Source organism: Mucor mucedo (genome assembly GCF_025094135.1).
Source record: "Mucor mucedo strain NRRL 3635 chromosome Unknown EV154scaffold_99, whole genome shotgun sequence".
Taxonomy (NCBI): Eukaryota; Fungi; Mucoromycota; class Mucoromycetes; order Mucorales; family Mucoraceae; genus Mucor; species Mucor mucedo.
In genome coordinates, this window is record NW_026252383.1 from 58969 (window position 1) to 77406 (window position 18438).

General features: G+C 37.1%; 10 protein-coding genes across 10 annotated transcripts; 4 read left to right on the forward strand and 6 right to left on the reverse strand.

Annotated features, from left to right (window-relative positions):
- Positions 1 to 26: 26 nt before the first annotated feature.
- Positions 27 to 1067, forward strand: EV154DRAFT_330490 (uncharacterized protein). The gene is made up of 4 exons (XM_051594991.1): positions 27 to 236; positions 293 to 502; positions 565 to 685; positions 747 to 1067. Exons 1-4 carry the CDS (start codon positions 57 to 59, stop codon positions 932 to 934), a joined length of 699 nt encoding a protein of 232 aa, XP_051454175.1. The 5' UTR covers positions 27 to 56; the 3' UTR covers positions 935 to 1067.
- On the reverse strand, positions 951 to 1630 carry EV154DRAFT_426850 (uncharacterized protein; the record flags this gene model as incomplete). The annotated part of the gene is made up of 3 exons (XM_051596323.1): positions 951 to 1030; positions 1145 to 1200; positions 1284 to 1630. 3 exons carry the CDS (start codon positions 1628 to 1630, stop codon positions 951 to 953), a joined length of 483 nt encoding a protein of 160 aa, XP_051454176.1.
- Positions 1631 to 2150: 520 nt separating this feature from the next.
- EV154DRAFT_426868 (armadillo-type protein) lies at positions 2151 to 6393 on the reverse strand (the record flags this gene model as incomplete). Its single annotated transcript, XM_051596326.1, has 15 exons — positions 2151 to 2560; positions 2644 to 2712; positions 2956 to 3247; positions 3344 to 3445; positions 3539 to 3572; positions 3656 to 3766; positions 4000 to 4115; positions 4193 to 4482; positions 4549 to 4852; positions 4932 to 5165; positions 5252 to 5469; positions 5534 to 5612; positions 5669 to 5697; positions 5782 to 6124; positions 6208 to 6393. 15 exons carry the CDS (start codon positions 6391 to 6393, stop codon positions 2151 to 2153), a joined length of 2817 nt encoding a protein of 938 aa, XP_051454177.1.
- A 131-nt stretch (positions 6394 to 6524) lies between these two features.
- Positions 6525 to 7150, reverse strand: EV154DRAFT_389162 (kinase-like domain-containing protein; the record flags this gene model as incomplete). The annotated part of the gene is made up of 3 exons (XM_051595088.1): positions 6525 to 6762; positions 6825 to 6945; positions 7024 to 7150. Coding segments are annotated over 3 exons (486 nt in total), but the record flags the coding sequence as incomplete, so codon positions are not given.
- On the reverse strand, positions 7128 to 7395 carry EV154DRAFT_469950 (uncharacterized protein; the record flags this gene model as incomplete). Its single annotated transcript, XM_051597839.1, has 1 exon — positions 7128 to 7395. A coding segment is annotated over one exon (191 nt), but the record flags the coding sequence as incomplete, so codon positions are not given.
- Positions 7396 to 7971: 576 nt separating this feature from the next.
- Positions 7972 to 10415, forward strand: EV154DRAFT_519928 (methylcrotonoyl-CoA carboxylase beta chain). Its single transcript, XM_051602772.1, has 11 exons — positions 7972 to 8151; positions 8212 to 8278; positions 8338 to 8398; positions 8450 to 8473; positions 8557 to 8655; positions 8718 to 8757; positions 8817 to 8841; positions 8897 to 8959; positions 9018 to 9578; positions 9643 to 9968; positions 10037 to 10415. The coding sequence occupies exons 1-11, from the start codon at positions 8005 to 8007 to the stop codon at positions 10328 to 10330; spliced, it is 1707 nt and encodes a 568-aa protein (XP_051454180.1). The 5' UTR covers positions 7972 to 8004; the 3' UTR covers positions 10331 to 10415.
- Positions 10253 to 10839, forward strand: EV154DRAFT_330628 (cytochrome c oxidase assembly factor 5-like protein). Its single transcript, XM_051594992.1, has 2 exons — positions 10253 to 10680; positions 10738 to 10839. Exons 1-2 carry the CDS (start codon positions 10504 to 10506, stop codon positions 10777 to 10779), a joined length of 219 nt encoding a protein of 72 aa, XP_051454181.1. The 5' UTR covers positions 10253 to 10503; the 3' UTR covers positions 10780 to 10839.
- EV154DRAFT_519929 (TRAPP I complex) lies at positions 10816 to 11937 on the reverse strand. The gene is made up of 4 exons (XM_051602773.1): positions 11640 to 11937; positions 11490 to 11587; positions 11317 to 11416; positions 10816 to 11235 (listed from the first exon to the last, which is right to left on the reverse strand). Exons 1-4 carry the CDS (start codon positions 11712 to 11714, stop codon positions 10927 to 10929), a joined length of 582 nt encoding a protein of 193 aa, XP_051454182.1. The 5' UTR covers positions 11715 to 11937; the 3' UTR covers positions 10816 to 10926.
- Positions 11938 to 12442: 505 nt separating this feature from the next.
- Positions 12443 to 14630, reverse strand: EV154DRAFT_605347 (uncharacterized protein). Its single transcript, XM_051607467.1, has 2 exons — positions 14540 to 14630; positions 12443 to 14444 (listed from the first exon to the last, which is right to left on the reverse strand). Exon 2 carries the CDS (start codon positions 14412 to 14414, stop codon positions 12480 to 12482), a length of 1935 nt encoding a protein of 644 aa, XP_051454183.1. The 5' UTR covers positions 14415 to 14444; positions 14540 to 14630; the 3' UTR covers positions 12443 to 12479.
- Positions 14631 to 15885: 1255 nt separating this feature from the next.
- EV154DRAFT_519937 (uncharacterized protein) lies at positions 15886 to 17917 on the forward strand. Its single transcript, XM_051602774.1, has 10 exons — positions 15886 to 15923; positions 15983 to 16107; positions 16173 to 16189; positions 16230 to 16356; positions 16437 to 16465; positions 16525 to 16681; positions 16740 to 16834; positions 16910 to 17050; positions 17108 to 17667; positions 17809 to 17917. Exons 4-9 carry the CDS (start codon positions 16255 to 16257, stop codon positions 17628 to 17630), a joined length of 1047 nt encoding a protein of 348 aa, XP_051454184.1. The 5' UTR covers positions 15886 to 15923; positions 15983 to 16107; positions 16173 to 16189; positions 16230 to 16254; the 3' UTR covers positions 17631 to 17667; positions 17809 to 17917.
- The last annotated feature ends 521 nt before the right edge of the window (positions 17918 to 18438 follow it).

Consider the following 18438-nt stretch of genomic DNA (forward strand, 5'->3'; position numbering starts at 1 on the left):
AAAAACAAAAAAAAAAAATGTGACTCTCTCTCTCTTCTTTCTTTTTTGTATACTTCATGGCAAAACACGACGATTTCATTGACCACACTCTACTAGTGGAAATATTTGGCTTCTTGCCATCAGAACTCATTGACGAATTATACGATGCCATGAACCTCTGCCTTTATAATATCACACAAGGCTTCATTGTGCATTTTACTTCACTATGTCCTGAAAAGGAAGCTGAAATAAAAGAGGTAAAAAAAACCCCCCCTAAAACCACCATGCCTTCACTAAACAATAAACACTCTAGGCCATTCGAAGCTTTGAATTACGCACAGAACTAGAACTGGACCGTTCATTTAACAAGTTTCAAGGATACATGCTGAAAAGCATCTTTAGAATACCCGAAAAACTCGATATCAAACCTGCTTATTTAGAAGACATCCAGACTAACCTCACACCCGACCACGAGAAAATATTGGATTTACAGCTAACTCAAATCAGAGAGGAACTGGTCACTGTAAGTAAGAGAAAGAAACACAAAGGAGAGAGATAATGTATCTCATTTCTTTCCCATGAAAGCAACTTAAATTGCAACATTATCTGAATAATGCGATACGAGACCTGCAAGATAAGTCAGACCAATTGGACGACTGCATCAATGTGGTTTCCTTTCTATCAGATGCCCCAAAGAAACACAAAGGTAAAAAAAAAACATGAAAGGCAATGCAGTAGAACAAACTTATCTGATTGTATTTCTTTAGTGGAGGATCCCGTATACAGTTTGGAATGTCTGAAAATTAATCTAGATACTCTAAAAAAATCTATCCTCACAACCATCCCCGAATTACAGACAAAATTAAAAACCATGGAGCCAGAGCAACGGACACTCGAGCTTCGATCTGCACTACGAACCCATATCAACTCAACACTGGGCCAATTAAAAAAATAAATAACCCTTTTTTTTTTTAGGATACGACTTTAATAACACCATCTCGGTCTGCACTAATGATTAAGGGATACGTTGTTTCTGTCACAAGAATAATATCTGTAATAGCATCTGTGTGATTTCTCATTAAATATTGCTGTTGTGTGATCCCATTATTATTCACAACTTGGTTCGATGCGTTTGTGCGACTTCCTATATTCGTTGTATTTTGACTCTTATTGGATTGTGTGAATTCAAAGTGAAATTTGATCGTGTCAAATGTGTTTGTGCTACATCACATATAAAAAAAAACCCACCATTAGTTTATCACTATAAAATAGATATATTTAAGTCTTTTTTTTTTTTTTTTTACCTGTGTCGAGGTTTTGCTTCATCCATATCCAAACCAAGAACAACACCGGAATTTTCCACTCTCGACGTATCCCAGAACCGAATCTTACGATCCTGACCACCTGTAATCATAAACTTACAATCAAAGGGTGATGCCACAGCTCGGATTGAATTCTCCTCAAACTTGGATTCATGGTTTGTAAAGGAATGGATCAAGATATCCGTATCTCGAGGTGCCTCTAAAGCCTTATAGGCTTCCAACATGACTCCCGTTGTCTTTTCATCTCCCGCTTTAACAGCAAACACTTCCACACATTGCAAGCTCACAATATCCCACACGGAGACCTCGTTTCGTCCCGCTGCAATCATCACATGTTTATTCTCCGTACGAGGATCGTGGTTGAGCACTAATGCGCTGATACGACTCTTACTGGGGTGAAGCCACGATTTTAATGGGATCTGGAACCGTAAATCGTACATGGTCAAGATACCTCGCATCGTACCTACTAAAAGCCACGTGTTGAGTCGATCCATCGTCATGGCTGTAATAATACCATGACTCTTTGGGTTCTCCAACTTCCAAATAATCTCCATCGTCAGTAAATCGAGAGCGTAAATGTTGCCTTTGGTTGTAGCAAACATCAGGGTCGATTTGGATCCTGCCATTGTATTGGAAGCATCTTTACAAACAAAAAAAGTTAACATGTGTGTATTACCCTCTCACACTTTTTTAAAAAAAAAGAGACTTACTGCTGGTAAAGTGCTTAAGAATAATAGCATGTTCATCCACTAACTGGTATTCACGAACCGTGACACATTTAGAAAATTTCAAAGCCTGTCCTGCATTTCGAATATCCACACTACGTAAATAAGAAATAATAATTAGTTATTAAGGGGGGGGGGGGAGTGTCTGAATAGAAAATTGTGTTTGGGAAGAATGAACGTACCGGAAGACATGGATGCTACCATTATCTGAAGCAGCAGCAATACTATAGGTCTGTTGAATAAAAGTCAAGCATTTGATACGACCTCCCTGTTGACTGTAAGTGGCACGAGAACGATTGGTGACATTCTTTTCAAAACGAGAGCAATCCCAGATACGGACTGTACCATCATCTGAACAGGAAGCAAACAAGAGATTATCCCAAGAGATGGCCAATTGGTTGACAGTGGCTGTATGTTCGGTGAAATGAGCTACAAGTGTTCCCTCGGGTTTCCAACTATTGATGTTTTTCGCTATGGGTGTTCCCTGTGTGAGTCTTCGAATACGCTTCATCACTAATGGATCTGCAGAAAATTCTGTACACCAAGGGTTAATTATTAAGTAACATGTGTGGGCGCCTTTTTTCCTTTTTTTTTTTTTTTTTTTTTTTTTTTTTTACCTGGGATATGAGGAGGAAATGCTTCCATAGCAATCTTGTACAAGAGTTTTTGTAAATGAGCATATCCAACTATATGTAAAGAGTCAAAACTAGATATTTTTTTCTTTCTGTTCCTATTGTTGTTTTACCAGAGCTGATGTCATAAAGGTACTCCGTATTCTCTGTTTCATCACTATTGCTTTTGCTATCCTTTGTCATGATACTAAGTTCAACAGGATCGTTAATATGCACCGGTTTGCTCTTTACAGCATCCATAGTTAATATTACACCTAATTAAGGGGAGGTTTAAAACAATAATTCATTCCATGAGACTTTTTTTTTTTTTTTTTGCTTTACTCTTGGGTCGCTCCAAACTGCGAGGTATACTAGATCCATAGGTATAATCCGACGGACTTGGAATAGGAGAGTTGATAGCACGATTACCTGTTTTGATAATGGGGATCGAGGAGGAACGTTCATGATGATTATGGTTTTCTTTGTTGGCCGTGATACTACTGGTGGCAAGTGCTTGTATATGAGGTTGATTCGCCACTCGACTTATTTTACAGAGATCGTCTCGAGAACGAGACTGGACAATGGATCTTGGTATCACGGATGTTTGTGTCTTGTTGGTGGTCCTAGAAAAGAGAAAGTAAGATAACTGTCTTCTTTTTATTTGATTTGAATCTATCATTTACAAAGTTTCTACTGGTTTTGTTACGCTTGCTGTCTTTGATTTCATGGAGCGTAGTTTTTGTGATAGATCTGGTAAGAAGACTGTCATGGGAGTGACATTGAGGTTTTTGAGAAGGATTTCTCCACGCTATTTTTTTTTTTAGGGGGGGTTAGATTTTCATTTTTTTTTTTTTTTTTTTTGTTTGCAAAATCATGCTTTCTTTTCTCTTTTCAAGCTTACCTCCATATTGAAATCATCTGCAGTTTTGGGTCGACTATATTTTTAATAAAAAAAAAGTATTAATTCCAACGTATCCATAGATACACCCGTCATGTATCAAAACCAAGTAATTTTTACCTTATCTTTGTTTTAGACACTTTAAAAATATACTCCCGCATATATCGTAACTTCTCTTCATCTTCTACAGACATACCAAATGCTCTTAAACGTTCCAAATGAAGTTCGTCTCTGTCATGAATGGTTAAAAGAAACACTCACTTTATCTGAGAATTCTATATCCTATGGTTGGGTACTTACTCTTTAGAATTATCGTGCATTTCATTATCCAAAAAGTTACTGAATAAAGAATCTATAAATCGCGTCCCCTATCATTAATTTTTTTTTTTTAAAAAAAAATTGTCTTGTTTTGTGCTTTATTACCTTTTCGCTCAGAAGGATGGATGGAAGAAGCACGCGGGGACTTGGATGTGGAAGCGGCCTGCTTTGTAGGTTTTGTTATTTGTGTCTTCCAAAAGTTGGATCGAGGAGTAGCTTTTGTAGCCCAAATAATGGACTGCTCGTATACTTGACGAGGAATCTATAAAAAAAAAATGACATTCTATGTGTTACAAAAAAAACGAAAAAAACAAAAATGGCTATAAACAGAACACTTACGGGTGTTTCCATGTTTTGGAGCAATGACTCTTCATTGATATCTGCAATATCCGACCTGAGAAAAGGGCGGATTAAAGGATAGACGATACACCACACATCTGTCTTGGGTAGATGTTTGGCAGTAGAAGAAATAAAGCCCACAGCACCATTTCGAATCCATTCATTGGGGTGACAAAGAAGCGGCCAAACAATACCGACGAGTTCCCATAGTTTCATCTTTTGAAATAATCCAAGGTCTGCTAAACTGGTGAGTGAATTCAATACTTTTTCCACCACGAATTCCTCGGCATCTATATATATATAAAAGTCTAAGTGTCTATCTATCTATCTATGATTTTCTATTTATATATATATACCTGTCAATGCTTGTATCATGAGGGGTAGAATGTATTCCTCAAGACTTCTTGCACCTACAAAGGTACCCACTCCCTTGATACTTTCGAAAAAGGCACTCCGGAGCATCCAATCTTTATCATTGAGATAGGTGATCATATGACTAAGTAAAACGTCATTGGCCTTTTGTCTTCCAAAGAAAACGCAAAGACAAGTAATGTTCGTGAGCAAAGCTCTCTTAACAGAACTTTCACTATCGATCAATAAGATAGTGGCCTGTTCCTGAATCACAGCATGAAGATCTTGAAGCGAAGAATCATAAGCAGACTAGTGCCACCACCCCCAAAAAAAAAATAGGTAAGTCATTTATATGTTTAAGGGTGAATGACCTTTAAATAAAACTTACCTCAAAATCGAGATCTTCCGTGTCTGTGTCTGCTACAGGATATACCGTATCTGTTTTTAATAATTGCGTCATTTCTAAAAATCGAAGCGCGGTTTCGGCTAACAAGGCAATACAACTGGCATACGTGGATCGTACAAGAACATCGGGGTCAGTTGAAAATGGACGAATGCTGGGTATAATGTATTCAGGGAAAATACGGGCGTTAATAGGCGAAATTGATTCTACCATACACAACTATAAATATAAAATTGAAGAGATGAGTTTGCGTAAAGAAAGAGAAAAAAAACCCCCCAAGGTTAGATGGTAGTATTTGATTTTACCACTTGTGTCAGTGTCTTGATCGCGTTGGCTCGAACAAGAGAGGCTTCGTCTGTTAAGAGTACAATCAGATAAGGTACTAGGCGATCCAGTTTGACATCATCGGGAAGACGTTCAGCTAAAGCGAGTAATATATCTAACGCTTTTAGTTTGGAACTGGGATACAGTGTATTTCTTATCATTGAGCAGATAAATGACAAAAGGATTAAAGAACCCTCCTCTACATACAATAAAGTTTTTTTTTAGTACACCTGTGTATTCTATTAACAATTGTGTCTACATACCGCCAGGCTTATAAGATATGGGAGGATTCTCAGTACTAGAAGAGAAATTAGGTATATTGGATGTGGGTGGAAGTAATATCTATTCAAGTTGTTAAAATCAATTTATACATATGTATATCTTTTTGGTCGCTTTACCGATGAAGCTGTAGTTGTATTTGACAATTCTTAGAAAAGATTATATTATCAGTTTTCTTTTTTTTTTTACTTTCACTACCCTATACACATATTTTATAATGAAGGATTCTTACCTGTTCGAGCTCTACGTTTTTCACCATCGTTGGAAAGATCATCGCAAGGGAAAGAGATATAATACATGATTTTTTCAAAATCGTAAAAAACACGATCAATCTTTTCATCTGCATTGGTTGAATTTTTGCTGTTGACACTTGGATAAGCTGATGATAAGGCTGACATGATGGTAGATTCAGCCTGTGGATGTTGATGATCAATTTTATCAATCATGGTGCTCATATGTTGGTACAAGAACGAGTAAAAGTAGTGAGGAAAGGATTTTCCGTGCCATTCTGCTAAATATTCGTCTGCGGTCACTCGAGATGTTGGATCAATTTGGATCATGTGTTTCACCATATCCTTTTATAAAATGCTGTTAATATATATATATAAAAAACCAATGTGTCACCGTAGATGATTTCCCCTGTGTATCCTTGATTTACCCGAATGTTTTTATCCTCAATTTTCTCCAAGCTGGTGTCTGGATTGTATTCTCCACTTCTATACTTGAATAGTTGAGATAAAGTAAATAAGGGCGTACCTTCCAAGAACAACTCAGCAATAACACATCCAACTGAAAAGATATCCATGGCAGGCGTTAATTCGCTTTTATAATCGTTGACGGCCATTTTTTTCTAATAAAAAGGAAAAACAAAATGAGTGTATTGCAAATCAGCCAAAGTAAAAAAATAGGGAAATGTACCATTCTCTGATCAATCTCTGTGCCAGACTTATAGAATCGTTCGGGTGCAATGTAACATGTTCTTCGATACGAGGTATCAAAGAAGAAGGAGAAATCAGCGGGATTGTCCTCTGGTAAATAAGTGGGTTTATAAAATGCATAATCGACTAAAAAGACCCAATTCCAGGATGTCACCAAGACATTTTCGGTCTTGATATCGCCATGATATACGTTTCTAGCATGCGAATCCGCCACGCCTTTTAATAACTGATAGGCAATCCATTTCTTTTCAATCACTGTTAAAAAAGGTCGAGTACTGCAACAAGAACGGGTTAAGATAAAGTTTCCTTTTGTGTGTGTGTTGGGGGAAATAGTCACCTAATGCGATCGTATAAACTGCTGTATAAGTATTGGCGGACAAGTAACGCTGCTCGATCGGTATTCAATATTCTTTGGAAATAAAATGCGTTGGGTACATTAATTAAAGCTTCACGTTCCTCTACATTATAAATTAGAGGTAATTTTTTCTTAGATTTCATGGGCTTTCAATGAATCGATGGGAACATTGTGAATTTACCATTAAACTTTTTGACTTGTTTTAATAACGACATGCCGGATTCCGGTTTGATAAATAGTTTAATAACAACATAGCCATCTTTATGTCTTCCACGCAATGTCTTCATAAATCGTGCGGTACCAATACTATTTTATTTATTTATTTTATTTATTTTGCATAAACAAGTGTTAAAAAGATGCATTCAGGAAATCAAAAAGTGTATAATTGCCTTTTTTCGTAATAGACATCGCCTAATTCGCTTACATAGCTTCCAATAGCTGCAATATCTGTAAAGTTGGATATGTTGTTTCCCATCCAGTCTCTGAATTGTTTGTAAGAACAGGTAAAAAAAATAAAAAAAAAATAGAAAGTGCCCTTTTCCTGCACGGCAAGATAACCCAAGAAGCCCCGCTGCCCGTGACTCTCCCCGTTCCTCATCGTGTGACGAGACTGATAGATGACGACTAAGGCTTGTTATTTTTTTCCAGAGATATCCTTGGGAGACGGAGATTTGTGTCTGATGAATAAACGAAACAATGCTGGTTCACACCTAATACGGATCTAAAGCCTTCTCAATGAAGGAATTATAACGAATTACAACATCAAACGATCTGACCAGTCAAACACGAGGATTTTTTTTGGGTAGCAGCCGCTAGTTCCCAAAAAAAAAAAAGTAACTTATATCTTATGGTACTCTTCCCGACCATCCATGATAACTCGAGCTCTTATTCTTCGGAAGTTGATAAAATACGCCTCTGTGTATCAAATATCGCCATTTAAAAAGTGGTTGTGTGAAATGGGGAAATTTTCATCTTACTGAAATTGGGATCCCACAAAGAATAAACAAGCGTTAAGGGGTCTCTGTAGGCCACATCTTGTATCACATGACGCTGGAAAAGGTCCAAAATGCCGTGGGAAAATCCATTTGTATTAAAAGCGCTGTTCCTCAAAATTTCTTTTTTCTTTTACCTTTATTTTTTTCTATATAAACATATAACAAGGATGTTATCACAGAGATTGATTCGCCACACAAGCCGTTTTTCCAGACTTGCTTTGAATACTGTACTTCGATCCCAGTATCATTCTCTCCACGAAGATAATGCGTCTGTTTTACCCAACAATGTGGAAACAGCCAGTGCTTCTTTCAAGGTAAGAATCAAGCAGAGGGCGAAAAGAATGGTATACAGACATTGATAGTTTTTACAATAGGAAAATGCCGAAAAAATGCAAAAATTAGTGGACGATTTGAACTTGACAACTGAGAAAATTAAGCTGGGTAAAAAAAAAGGAAAGACAAAATATAGGGGGGATCATGATACTGATTTAATATTCAAGGTGGTGGAGAGGCAGCTCGTAAAAGACATTTATCCCGAAAGAAGATGCTCCCCAGAGACAGGTAATAGAATGACTCAAAGTACAAAGAATCAGCCACTAATTTGTGAGACAGAATCAACCGTTTGTTAGATCCAAAGTAAGTTTCTTTTTTTTTTTTTTGTGTGTGTGTGTGTGTGTGTGTTTATGCCCCCAAGGACTCATTTTGCTGGGTTTGATCAGCTCTCCTTTTCTTGAACTCTCGGCATTAGCAGGCCACAAGTTATATGATGATGATGTTCCTGCTGGAAGTATTATTACTGGTATTGGACGCGTGAACGGGTAAGAAAAGATTTCTCACAACAACAAAAAATATCGTGGGAATCTTGACTGAGCTTAAATAGTGTTGAGTGTATGGTTGTAGCCAACGATCCCACTGTCAAGGTAAATGGGAAAAATATAGACGTTACATTTTAATTTTTGTATTCACATATGATATATAGGGTGGTTCTTATTACCCAATTACAGGTAAATTACTTTGTAATATATGGCTTTTATTCTTTTACTTATCAAAAACATATAGTCAAGAAGCATCTTCGTGCCCAAGAAATTGCTAAAGAAAACAACCTTCCTTGTATTTACCTTGGTAAGCCCACAGAATAGACAGTATCATAGCCTACACATGTATTAATTAACATGAGCAGTTGATTCTGGCGGAGCCAATCTCCCTAGACAAGCCGATGTCTTCCCTGATCGTGAACATTTCGGTCGTATCTTCTATAACCAAGCTAATATGTCTGCTCAGGGCATCCCCCAAATTGCTGCTGTCATGGGTTCATGTACTGCTGGTGGTGCCTATGTACCTGCCATGGCAGATGAAAGTATCATTGTTAAGAACCAAGGTACCATTTTCTTGGCCGGTCCTCCTCTTGTCAAGGCTGCTATTGGTGAAGTGATCAGTCCCGAAGATCTAGGCGGTGCTGATCTCCATTGTAGAACCTCAGGTGTAACAGATCATTATGCACTCGATGATGAACATGCGCTTGTATTAGCTCGTCGAGTTGTGGGTACTTTGAACAAGGTGAAGCGACCTCAGTTAGACACTCGTGTGCCAGAAGAGCCTTTATATTCCGCTGAAGAAATTGGTGGTATTGTTGGTGATAACTTGAGAAAGCCCTTTGACAGTAAAAACATCATTTCTCGTATTGTTGATGGAAGTAAATTTGCTGAATTCAAGGAAAACTATGGTACCAGTCTTATCACAGGTAAAGTTGTCACCATCGTTCATCCTAAGAAAACACTCACCTGAACATAAAAAAAAATCATTAGGTTTTGCACACATCCACGGTAATCCCGTAGGTATTGTTGCAAATAACGGTATTCTCTTTTCAGAGTCTGCTTTGAAGGGAGCACATTTCATTCAATTATGTTCTAAGCGAGGTATCCCTCTTGTTTTCTTGCAAAATATCACTGGTTTCATGGTGGGTTCATCTGCGGAGGCTGGTGGTATCGCCAAGAATGGTGCTAAGCTTGTCAATGCTGTATCCTGTGCAAAGGTGCCCAAGTTTACCATCATTACCGGTGGTAGTTTTGGTGCAGGAAATTACGGCATGTGTGGACGTGCTTATTCTCCCAGATTCTTATGGATGTGGCCCGTAAGTTGAATACAATCCCCTTCTTGAAAGATGAAACTCACACACTTGTTTTATATAATGATACTTAGAATGCTCGTATCTCTGTGATGGGTGGTGAGCAAAGTGCTAATGTCTTGGCTCAAATTACAAGAGAGAGCAAAGCCAAGCGCGGTGAAAGTTGGTCTGAAGAAGAACAAGAAAAGTTTATGGCACCTATTCGTGAAAAGTACGAGGCTGAAGGTCACCCTTACTTCTCTAGTGCCAGATTATGGGATGATGGTGTCATCAATCCTCGTGATACACGTACTGTGCTTGGTTTAGCTCTCAGTGCTTCTTTGAATGCTCCTATCGAAAAGACAGACTTTGGTGTCTTTAGAATGTAAAATTTTATCTAGAAAAAATAAATAAATAAAAAAAAAAAAAAGGCCTCCAATAGGGTAACGCACAACCCGGGGGAAACCGTCCAAATCCCCGGCTGCTTTACATTTTTGTGTATCTTGAAAAAAAATCAGTGTAAGAGTTTCTCTTTTTACTTATTTCCCTTATTAAAAGAAACATGCCATCCTCTTGCAAAGAAATCAGAGAAGAACTCATTGAGTGCATGCTCAAATCCGACTGTGTATTAATTAAACGTAATTCAGTCAGAGAGTGTTTTAAAGAAGAGCATAAAGCAGACGTCCCTTCAGAATGTGTGAGTATCAAGAAGAGTTTCGGCGATTGTCGTCGTGGCATGGTAAGTGACAGTGCGAACTCAAAGGATCGAGCATGTCTTTTTAACATTGGCCTTTAGATGGATCCCCGCATGCGTTTCCGTGGAAACAAAACTCAATAGAACAAGCCCATACCCATGTATATTATTAATCAAGAATTACAAAAGAATAAAAAGATGTGTATTCAGTTTATACAGTAGTGTTATGTGCGTATGCGTATCCTTGGTTGTTGTGAGTGTGTTTATATATGTTGAAGGGGGGGGGGATATTTAATCTTCTCCGACCGGTACCTCTTCTTCCAAATAACGCACCAGCTTTATGCGCATTTCAGTAACTTCATCACCACGAAGTGTATCACTGATAAAATGTGCTTCCACCTGCATTTGAACCATTTCAAGTGCACCACGTAAAACGCCGCAATAAACGTTAGAATACCATAGACCTCCCTCTAATGCTTCATCAGGCAATTCAACAAAATCAGTCAAAGGATTCTCATCAAAAATCAGTGAAAACTCCTTGTTATCACTAGACCAGTTGGCAATGTTGGGTGTAATATTGAGGAACATTTTGAAACCGACCTGACATTTTCTTTAGAATCAAAAAAAAAAAGCCCATCCTCACCCTTTTTTTTTTTTTTTACTCTCCTCTACCTACTTTACCTTTGAAACTGCTTCTGCTGTATCTCTGAACTCTGAACAACGACCGATAGCTGATCTGGCTAAAAAATCTTCAATCATACGTTGTCCAATATTGTAACCCCTATATATTTAAAATCCCCAAAAAATAAAAAACATTTAGTCATCTCGCTTTCATCCATGGAAACAATGCATACATTTTCTCGAGTTGCTTGTTGACTTCTCCATAATCCTCAAAATCCTTTACTAATTGGACCACCATCGAACCATAAGTCAAGGTAAAAAGTTCGGCATTCTGTTCTATCGTTAGTCATGACGCGCTCATCACTTCGAGAGATGATACTTACAATCTTGTCGACTTTAGACTTCCAAACTTCATCACCTAAAGCTTTATATTGTTTTACACCAGGATTAGAAGTCATGTTCTTTTAGTTTTTCTCGATAAATATATATAAAAAAAAATACAAGTGGTAACAAAAGGGGAAAGGGGAATTACAAATCTGGGAGCATGACAACTTTGGCTGAAGTGTGACCGTAATTGGACATGTCCCGACCCAATTGAATAAAATATAGCCGTTGTATGGTTCATGTATTTTTAAATCTTTTGATTAAATAGACATATCAACGACTTCGTCATCATTCATCATGGTGATCATGTTAACTACAGTTTGATTCATTGACTGGAATTAGATAAAGGTCTATTTGATAAGTCGTATGTAGCAATTCGTCACAAAGAGCCACATGTTCTTTGAAAACTGTACTATACCACGCATAAAAGGAACATCCAAGGACTCTTATATAGATGCGGCTTAAATAAGTTTTTCGTTACGATAATAACTACTAAGTAGAATTACTTACTGGAAGGTGGGGGGTGGAACCAATTATATCTTTCAAGCTAACAGAGGTTTGCATTTTATCATGTCTTGGTATGGCTATTGTGATGTCTGATAAGATATACCAAGTAGAAAACGAAGGAATCCCATATATTTGTATTGTCTAATCTGTTTAGACAGATATTGTCTCAATCAATAAGGCAATAACTAAAAAAAAAAATCCATGCACGGTATCAAATAAGGCGGCTGCCGAATGTATACATATTAGATCCGTGTCTATTTGCATCCTTTACAATGAACAGAAAATAACATAAGTGTATTTGAGCCATAACATTTCAATACTTTTAATTTTATCTAATAATTATCGTAAAAATTATGAAACTCCCTCAAGGCCATAAATTCATATTCGTCACCAATGACAGGTTCTTTTTTGGGAAATAAAATAAAATGAACTTCGGATCGTTTGAAGATAAGTTTTTCGATATCCAAGCAACGTATGTCCACGGTTTCTACCGACGGATTGTTTTTGGAAGCTTCAAAATCTTCGAATGAAGACATGGCCAGCTGATTGTCGATAGATATTTTGTAATAGTAGGATGTAGCTTCGCGTTTAGTTATCTTGAGGTAGACTGTTTCTTCGACGGGTTCATCAGCATCGGGTGACTTCCATAATAAGTAGTCGAATAAAGTGTTTGGCATGTCTATCGTTGTAAAAAATTCAGCAGAATTCATGGGAGCAATTACAGTACATCTCAAGAAAATCACAAATTTTAGTTTAGGAGGTAAGTGAGTGGACAGGCTACTGAGGAAGTACTGATCAAAGTTGCAATAATCGAACTGGATTAGTTCTAGGTGTTGGAGCGATCTCGTAGAGTCTTGGATCGGATTATTGAATGTCCCACGGGATACCCACAATGTGTCTAAAGTTTGGCAATTGTCACAAATAAGATTGAACAGGTTTTCTTCAACCATGCTTTCTACGCCGGTTCCTCGAACTCCAATTTCGGCAGGGGTACCAACTCGCACATTCAATGCCTTTATATTATGTCCAAGTGTTTGAAGAACACCATCATGCGGCCAAGCGGCATAGTATTCTCTGCCGACGTTTTTAAACACAATTCGACGAGCAAGTTCACCTTCTTGATACATGTTGCGAATATGCATGTCTGAATTATCGTTATAGAAAATGTTGAAATAAGGTTCAAGTTCCACATCTTCACCATAAAAATCTGCATATATAATATCCAAATTTTCACACACGTACGGTACTTTTGAGAAGAGCTCGACATAATCCTTGATAAAAAGGACAGACACTTGACAAATATCTATTTTATGCATGAACTTGAAAAATTGGACCCAAAGTTCGGTAGGAATCCCCAACCCTTGTGCCTTAAATGAACTTAACACGCTTGCAGAGTTTTGTTGTAAAGACCGCCAAGACGTGTAACTTTGACCATAAAGAAATGTTGTTAGGTTGGGGAATAAAAGCAGAATGTACTGGATAATCCTGGCAGTGATTGTTATTGTTTCACTTATTTCTAGTTCCTGAACATTTACGAGAGGCTGTAAATTGAAAGGTTCTGCAATATCGACATCCTTTCCTGTTTTGAAATCGGCAGTTATCGCTACAATTTTTACAGAAGTCAAAGTAGGACAATATTGAATCATTTCGAAAACCTTAAAGATGTTGCTATGATCCTGAAGTTGAAAGATAATTGATTGGAGATTTCTATACATTCCTAAACGGTTCAGTGTCTCGTTCTGATAAAATGCTGTCTTGTTTAATTTATAATCCCAAATACGAAGATGTTCCAGTCTGTCTTTTAACGCGTATGTTGCATTTCCATACACGTCAATAGTGTCCAGGTCTCTAGGATCGTAAAACGGGATACTTCTTAACTTGGTTCCATTCCCTGCCGCAATTTCTAATAGTAATTTTTCAAAGAATGAGCTCTTCATTGCTTTTTGAACTAGCAGCAACGACAGGTTTGGGCATGACTTTAATAATCGGCCTAAAGCGGACTCCAGGTTTTCCTCATTGTAATGGAGTTCGAGCTCTTTGACTAATTGGCCATTTATGGATCCGGTTAAGCTTGCAAGAAATGGTTCGAACTGTGCTTCTTTGTGTAAAGTTACATGATTGTAGAGTGCTGTTCGGCTAACAATGGACCAGTCTTTACAAATGAGCATGCAATGTTTTTGAAAAGCCTTTTTAGTTTTGCTTTCGCTTAGAGCATAATCAATGACTTCAGCTAAAATTTCGGTAGGGAGTAGAGCCCAGTTTGACATTTTTTTATGAAAAGGAAGAAAAGGGTCACACTAGTGAATTAATTTAGTTCCACTTAAACTGAAAGTTGTGTTTCTTGCAGAAAAATTATTGAAACGGACAAAATATTTGCATAGCATGGGCATACCTTGTGGAATAAGAAAGTGTTCGATGTGAGAGAGAAAAGAGTCAAAAGAGGCCTTCACAAGATGAAAACCTACTATCTGTACAAACTAAGGTTTGCCCCCCAAAGACTAATCCCAGGGACAGCCACTTTTTTAATAGAGTATGCCATGGTGTATGAAGCCGTGTCGTAGGATCTGGCACGTTGGGTGCAATGCTTTTTGTCGCCTTACATTATATGCGAAAATCTTACAATACCCAAATGCTTGATCATTGTTCCAGCTAGTTATTCAACAGGTATTTTTGTTTTTAAATCGATAGCTTAGAAGGGATCGTGGTTTCTAAACCTACTATCATTCATAAAGTCCTTTGCTTTTTACGAAACTGAGTGTAGTAATTGCTAGAACCAGACAGAGATTCTAGAATCCACCTCCAATTAATAAAATAAACTTTTCCATAAATAATCACATTAGATAATATTCATAAGATTGGTAAACAAAAAATAAGATAAACAATCGTAGTAGGCATGGCGGATGCTCCTTAGTTTTCTTCTTTTAATTTTTTGGAATAAAATAGATCTTAGTTTTGACTCGCTGTTTTTTCTTTTGATCATTTTATTCCATTTCGCAAAACCCTATTTACAACAGTGAGGATTGGATGAATTCGATCAGAGAGGTCGCACAATTTCTTTCTATCTAACATAAATAAATTTGCAAAAAAAAAATACACCGGGTGTATAAATAAACAAATATTGTATTCATGTTTAGTTACACTTTGGTCACATTTTCACTATATCGGGATTGATTCTGGTACTTTGTTACGAGGTTTAATCCTGGATTTATCTCGCCTCCTTGGCGAAAACCTGAAACACCAAATCCTATCTAATTTATAAAAAAAAGTCGAGTAGTACAATTTATTCTCCACATGGTGTACAGCATTTCGAGCTTGAAGACTAGGAACAATGATAATAATAGATAATACTATAGATTTGTCTTGATTCGCTCTTATTTTATCGTCCAGCCAGAAGCGCAACACAGACGATTATAAGGCCATAATTGTTTATTTAAAAAATCTGTTACACTATTTCCTGTTTCAAAATATAAAATTCGTTTCAGCTTACCAAATTCGGTGCATTTACGTATATATTGTATTATAAAACGAGTTTGATGCTCTTCATGCATTATTTACGGACTTCGAAAACTTAAGGAGAAAAAAACTTCGTCATCATTTTAAGGTATAAAAGTTGTTCGAACGCCAAAAAAAAATCTTTCTTTCTTGTATATTTCTCACCAAAGACAAGGACCCTAATACAGCTTCTATATCTATTAAGAATATCCCATACTTAATTTCTACCTTTTTATCGTCATTCACAAGAAATTCGTTCAAGCTAACTAAGAAATGATTTTAACGTAAGAACACAAGCCATTGAGAAAATTAGAAACACGAACTAATTACCATTTGACAATAGAACACAACAAAAATACTTGAAAGAAAACCTTCCGTACATAAATATCATAGCCTTTTACATGGAGTTTGGTTTTAAGAATAGGGAAAATGGTGAACAGAAGTTCAAGGAATCTATCGTGAAATTAAGTCAAGTGGTTGATGAGGAACTACAACATTTTATTGCCGAAGAGTTTTTAAACGACAACTTCCAGGTAGTTTTATTTATAAATGAATAATTTGGCAGTATTTAACGCGTTATTGGATTATTTTGATTAGTGTCTGGATACTTCTATGATGGATGACTACTGGATAACCACACAGCGACAATCCAATGAAGTATCCATCTTGAAACGAAAAGGGGAGACGAGTGCGGCCAAGGCTCATCAGCCCAAAAAGGTTTTTATTGATATTTCTCGACTTTATTTCGGCATGACAGTACTAACTAGTTTACTTTTTTTTTTTTTACCAATGTTAAGAGCACAAAGGACAAAAAGTTGGCAGATTCGTATGTTTGCATTTGATATTCTTCTTGAGTATAAATACTTACCATAACCATATCTATAGACTTGATAAAGAAGGAATAGTAGACTTCAGTAACACGGGCCCATCAGGACAATCGCATGTCATTGTTTGGAATGACAGTCAAGGTGTAGAGGTACTAAGAGCTTCGTATGAATTAAAAGACGACTTTAAGAAGGCAATTTTGAAAACTTTTAAAAATGTAAGATAATCAAAGTATGATAGTGCAAACTAGGGTAGCGCATACTAATTTTTTTTAGTCGGACCATATCAATATTCAATATCGTAAAACTCTGGACTATCAGCTAAACGCATCATCCGAGGACTTGTTTTTTTTTAAAATACTGTCCCATTTGTAAGTGTGCAAATTTATGCTACCTTAATCATAAAAAGTATCTAAAAGTATAACAATTTCACCTATCATTATTAGGATCGAAGCTTATCAAATTAATAGTCACATTTTTGACATTGAAGAACAAAGGCTCCTAAGTGAAAAGGACTTTGACCATAAGATATATGCCCGACTTTTGGAGTTACTCTTCTCCGACCGAATGGACATAAAAATCAGAAGGTAAATAAATTTAGATTTTTATGCTGAACTGAAGAATAACATTTTTTAATTTTTTAGCGGGGAAACGAAAATGGATAATTATAAGCTCGATTATCGTATTGGCTTTTACTATAAAAGTTTATTCATTGATGTATCCAACGTTGAAGTTGGTAAAGCTGCCACTGTGACTAAAGTGAAGGATGATCATTTCAAACTCATTCTGGAGGCAAAGACCATCTTCAAAAATATCATTGGCCATTTCAGTTTCATAAATCCAGTAGATATCAAGGTTTATTCTCTTCAGTTCTGTGGATTAAAAGGAGACTGCTTGCGCTCCACAATGATTAAACCTAAGTCTATGGTTGTTTTCCGAATCAATGACAGACTAAGAATTCCGTTGAGCCGATCCGACAGCAATCGAGCAGATGACTTGTTACGCTCATTATTGTACTACAAGGCTGAAATCGAGCAGACTGTCGATACGATTAGGACGTGTATAAACGAGAACAATGATCGACGTCTATCATTTGAAAGAGCTCTTAGTAGGAAGAAAAAAGTGACTCACACGTATGAAGAATGGGTCGATTGGGATGACAATTAAGAAACGGGCTTATATTTAAAAAAAAATATTGGTAAAATCTCGAAATAGTAGTTTCTGAAGCAAACATCAAAATTTTAACTAACACCTTTATGTAATATAGTTAAAACAATTTTGTGCGTCTTATTATTATTAGAAGATTTTATATTTGGGGATCTATGCTCAAATGTCTTGCCACATTAAGCAGACTCATTGTATCCACCCTCGTAATCGTCCCAAGAACTTGTTGCATTCAGATGGTACACAATTTATGTTGGCTGCTTTTAAGAGCTTGAGTGGGAAGATAATGGTGAAACTTTGGTCGTTCACGGTGGTGGAGGTAGACTTAGTGTACCCAATAACAAGCTTTATGTCGGTGTCACCGTTATTGCCTCTCGTTTCTTAACTTCGGTCCTGACCATGATACCTACTGCCGAAGGTGATAAAACCCCTACCGCTGTCTTAACAGGTAATGCTCGTATGAAGATGAGACCTATTGCTCCTCTTTTGGCTGAATTAAAGGTAGATGATGCCGGGATTGTTTCTCTTCAAAAGGAAGGCTTGTAGCCCATTGTTGTAACCCCCAAGGATGGTTTTAAGGGTGGTCGTATCGACTTGTCTGCCTTTATCTCTTCTCGTTGCGCTTCTTCCATGTTATTATGTCTTCCGTATGCCACTAAAGAAGTCGAACTCATTTTGGTTGGCGTTCAAGTGATTTCACGGCCTAACATCGTTATGACAATTGCTATGATAGAATCTTCGGTGCTGTTGTGGAGCGTCTTCCCGAAAATGCTTACAAGATTAAACAAACCACCTGCAAGAACCCCGATCA

Bases quoted from the DNA above. Each gene is read 5' to 3' on its own strand.
- EV154DRAFT_330490 (XM_051594991.1), top strand. From the start codon at position 57: ATGGCAAAACACGACGATTTCATTGACCACACTCTACTAGTGGAAATA. The intron at 503-564 runs GTAAGTAAGAGA...TTCCCATGAAAG, and splicing joins TCAGAGAGGAACTGGTCACT to CAACTTAAATTGCAACATTA. The intron at 686-746 runs GTAAAAAAAAAA...GTATTTCTTTAG, and splicing joins TGCCCCAAAGAAACACAAAG to TGGAGGATCCCGTATACAGT.
- EV154DRAFT_519928 (XM_051602772.1), top strand. From the start codon at position 8,005: ATGTTATCACAGAGATTGATTCGCCACACAAGCCGTTTTTCCAGACTT. The intron at 8,152-8,211 runs GTAAGAATCAAG...TTTTTACAATAG, and splicing joins CAGCCAGTGCTTCTTTCAAG to GAAAATGCCGAAAAAATGCA. The intron at 9,579-9,642 runs GTAAAGTTGTCA...AAAAATCATTAG, and splicing joins TGGTACCAGTCTTATCACAG to GTTTTGCACACATCCACGGT.
- EV154DRAFT_330628 (XM_051594992.1), top strand. From the start codon at position 10,504: ATGCCATCCTCTTGCAAAGAAATCAGAGAAGAACTCATTGAGTGCATG. The intron at 10,681-10,737 runs GTAAGTGACAGT...ATTGGCCTTTAG, and splicing joins GCGATTGTCGTCGTGGCATG to ATGGATCCCCGCATGCGTTT.
- EV154DRAFT_519929 (XM_051602773.1), bottom strand. From the start codon at position 11,714: ATGACTTCTAATCCTGGTGTAAAACAATATAAAGCTTTAGGTGATGAA. The intron at 11,588-11,639 runs GTAAGTATCATC...ACGATAGAACAG, and splicing joins AGTCTAAAGTCGACAAGATT to AATGCCGAACTTTTTACCTT. The intron at 11,236-11,316 runs GTAAAGTAGGTA...AGAAAATGTCAG, and splicing joins CAGCAGAAGCAGTTTCAAAG to GTCGGTTTCAAAATGTTCCT.
- EV154DRAFT_605347 (XM_051607467.1), bottom strand. From the start codon at position 14,414: ATGTCAAACTGGGCTCTACTCCCTACCGAAATTTTAGCTGAAGTCATT.
- EV154DRAFT_519937 (XM_051602774.1), top strand. From the start codon at position 16,255: ATGGATGACTACTGGATAACCACACAGCGACAATCCAATGAAGTATCC. The intron at 16,357-16,436 runs GTTTTTATTGAT...ACCAATGTTAAG, and splicing joins AGGCTCATCAGCCCAAAAAG to AGCACAAAGGACAAAAAGTT. The intron at 16,835-16,909 runs GTAAGTGTGCAA...TATCATTATTAG, and splicing joins TTTAAAATACTGTCCCATTT to GATCGAAGCTTATCAAATTA.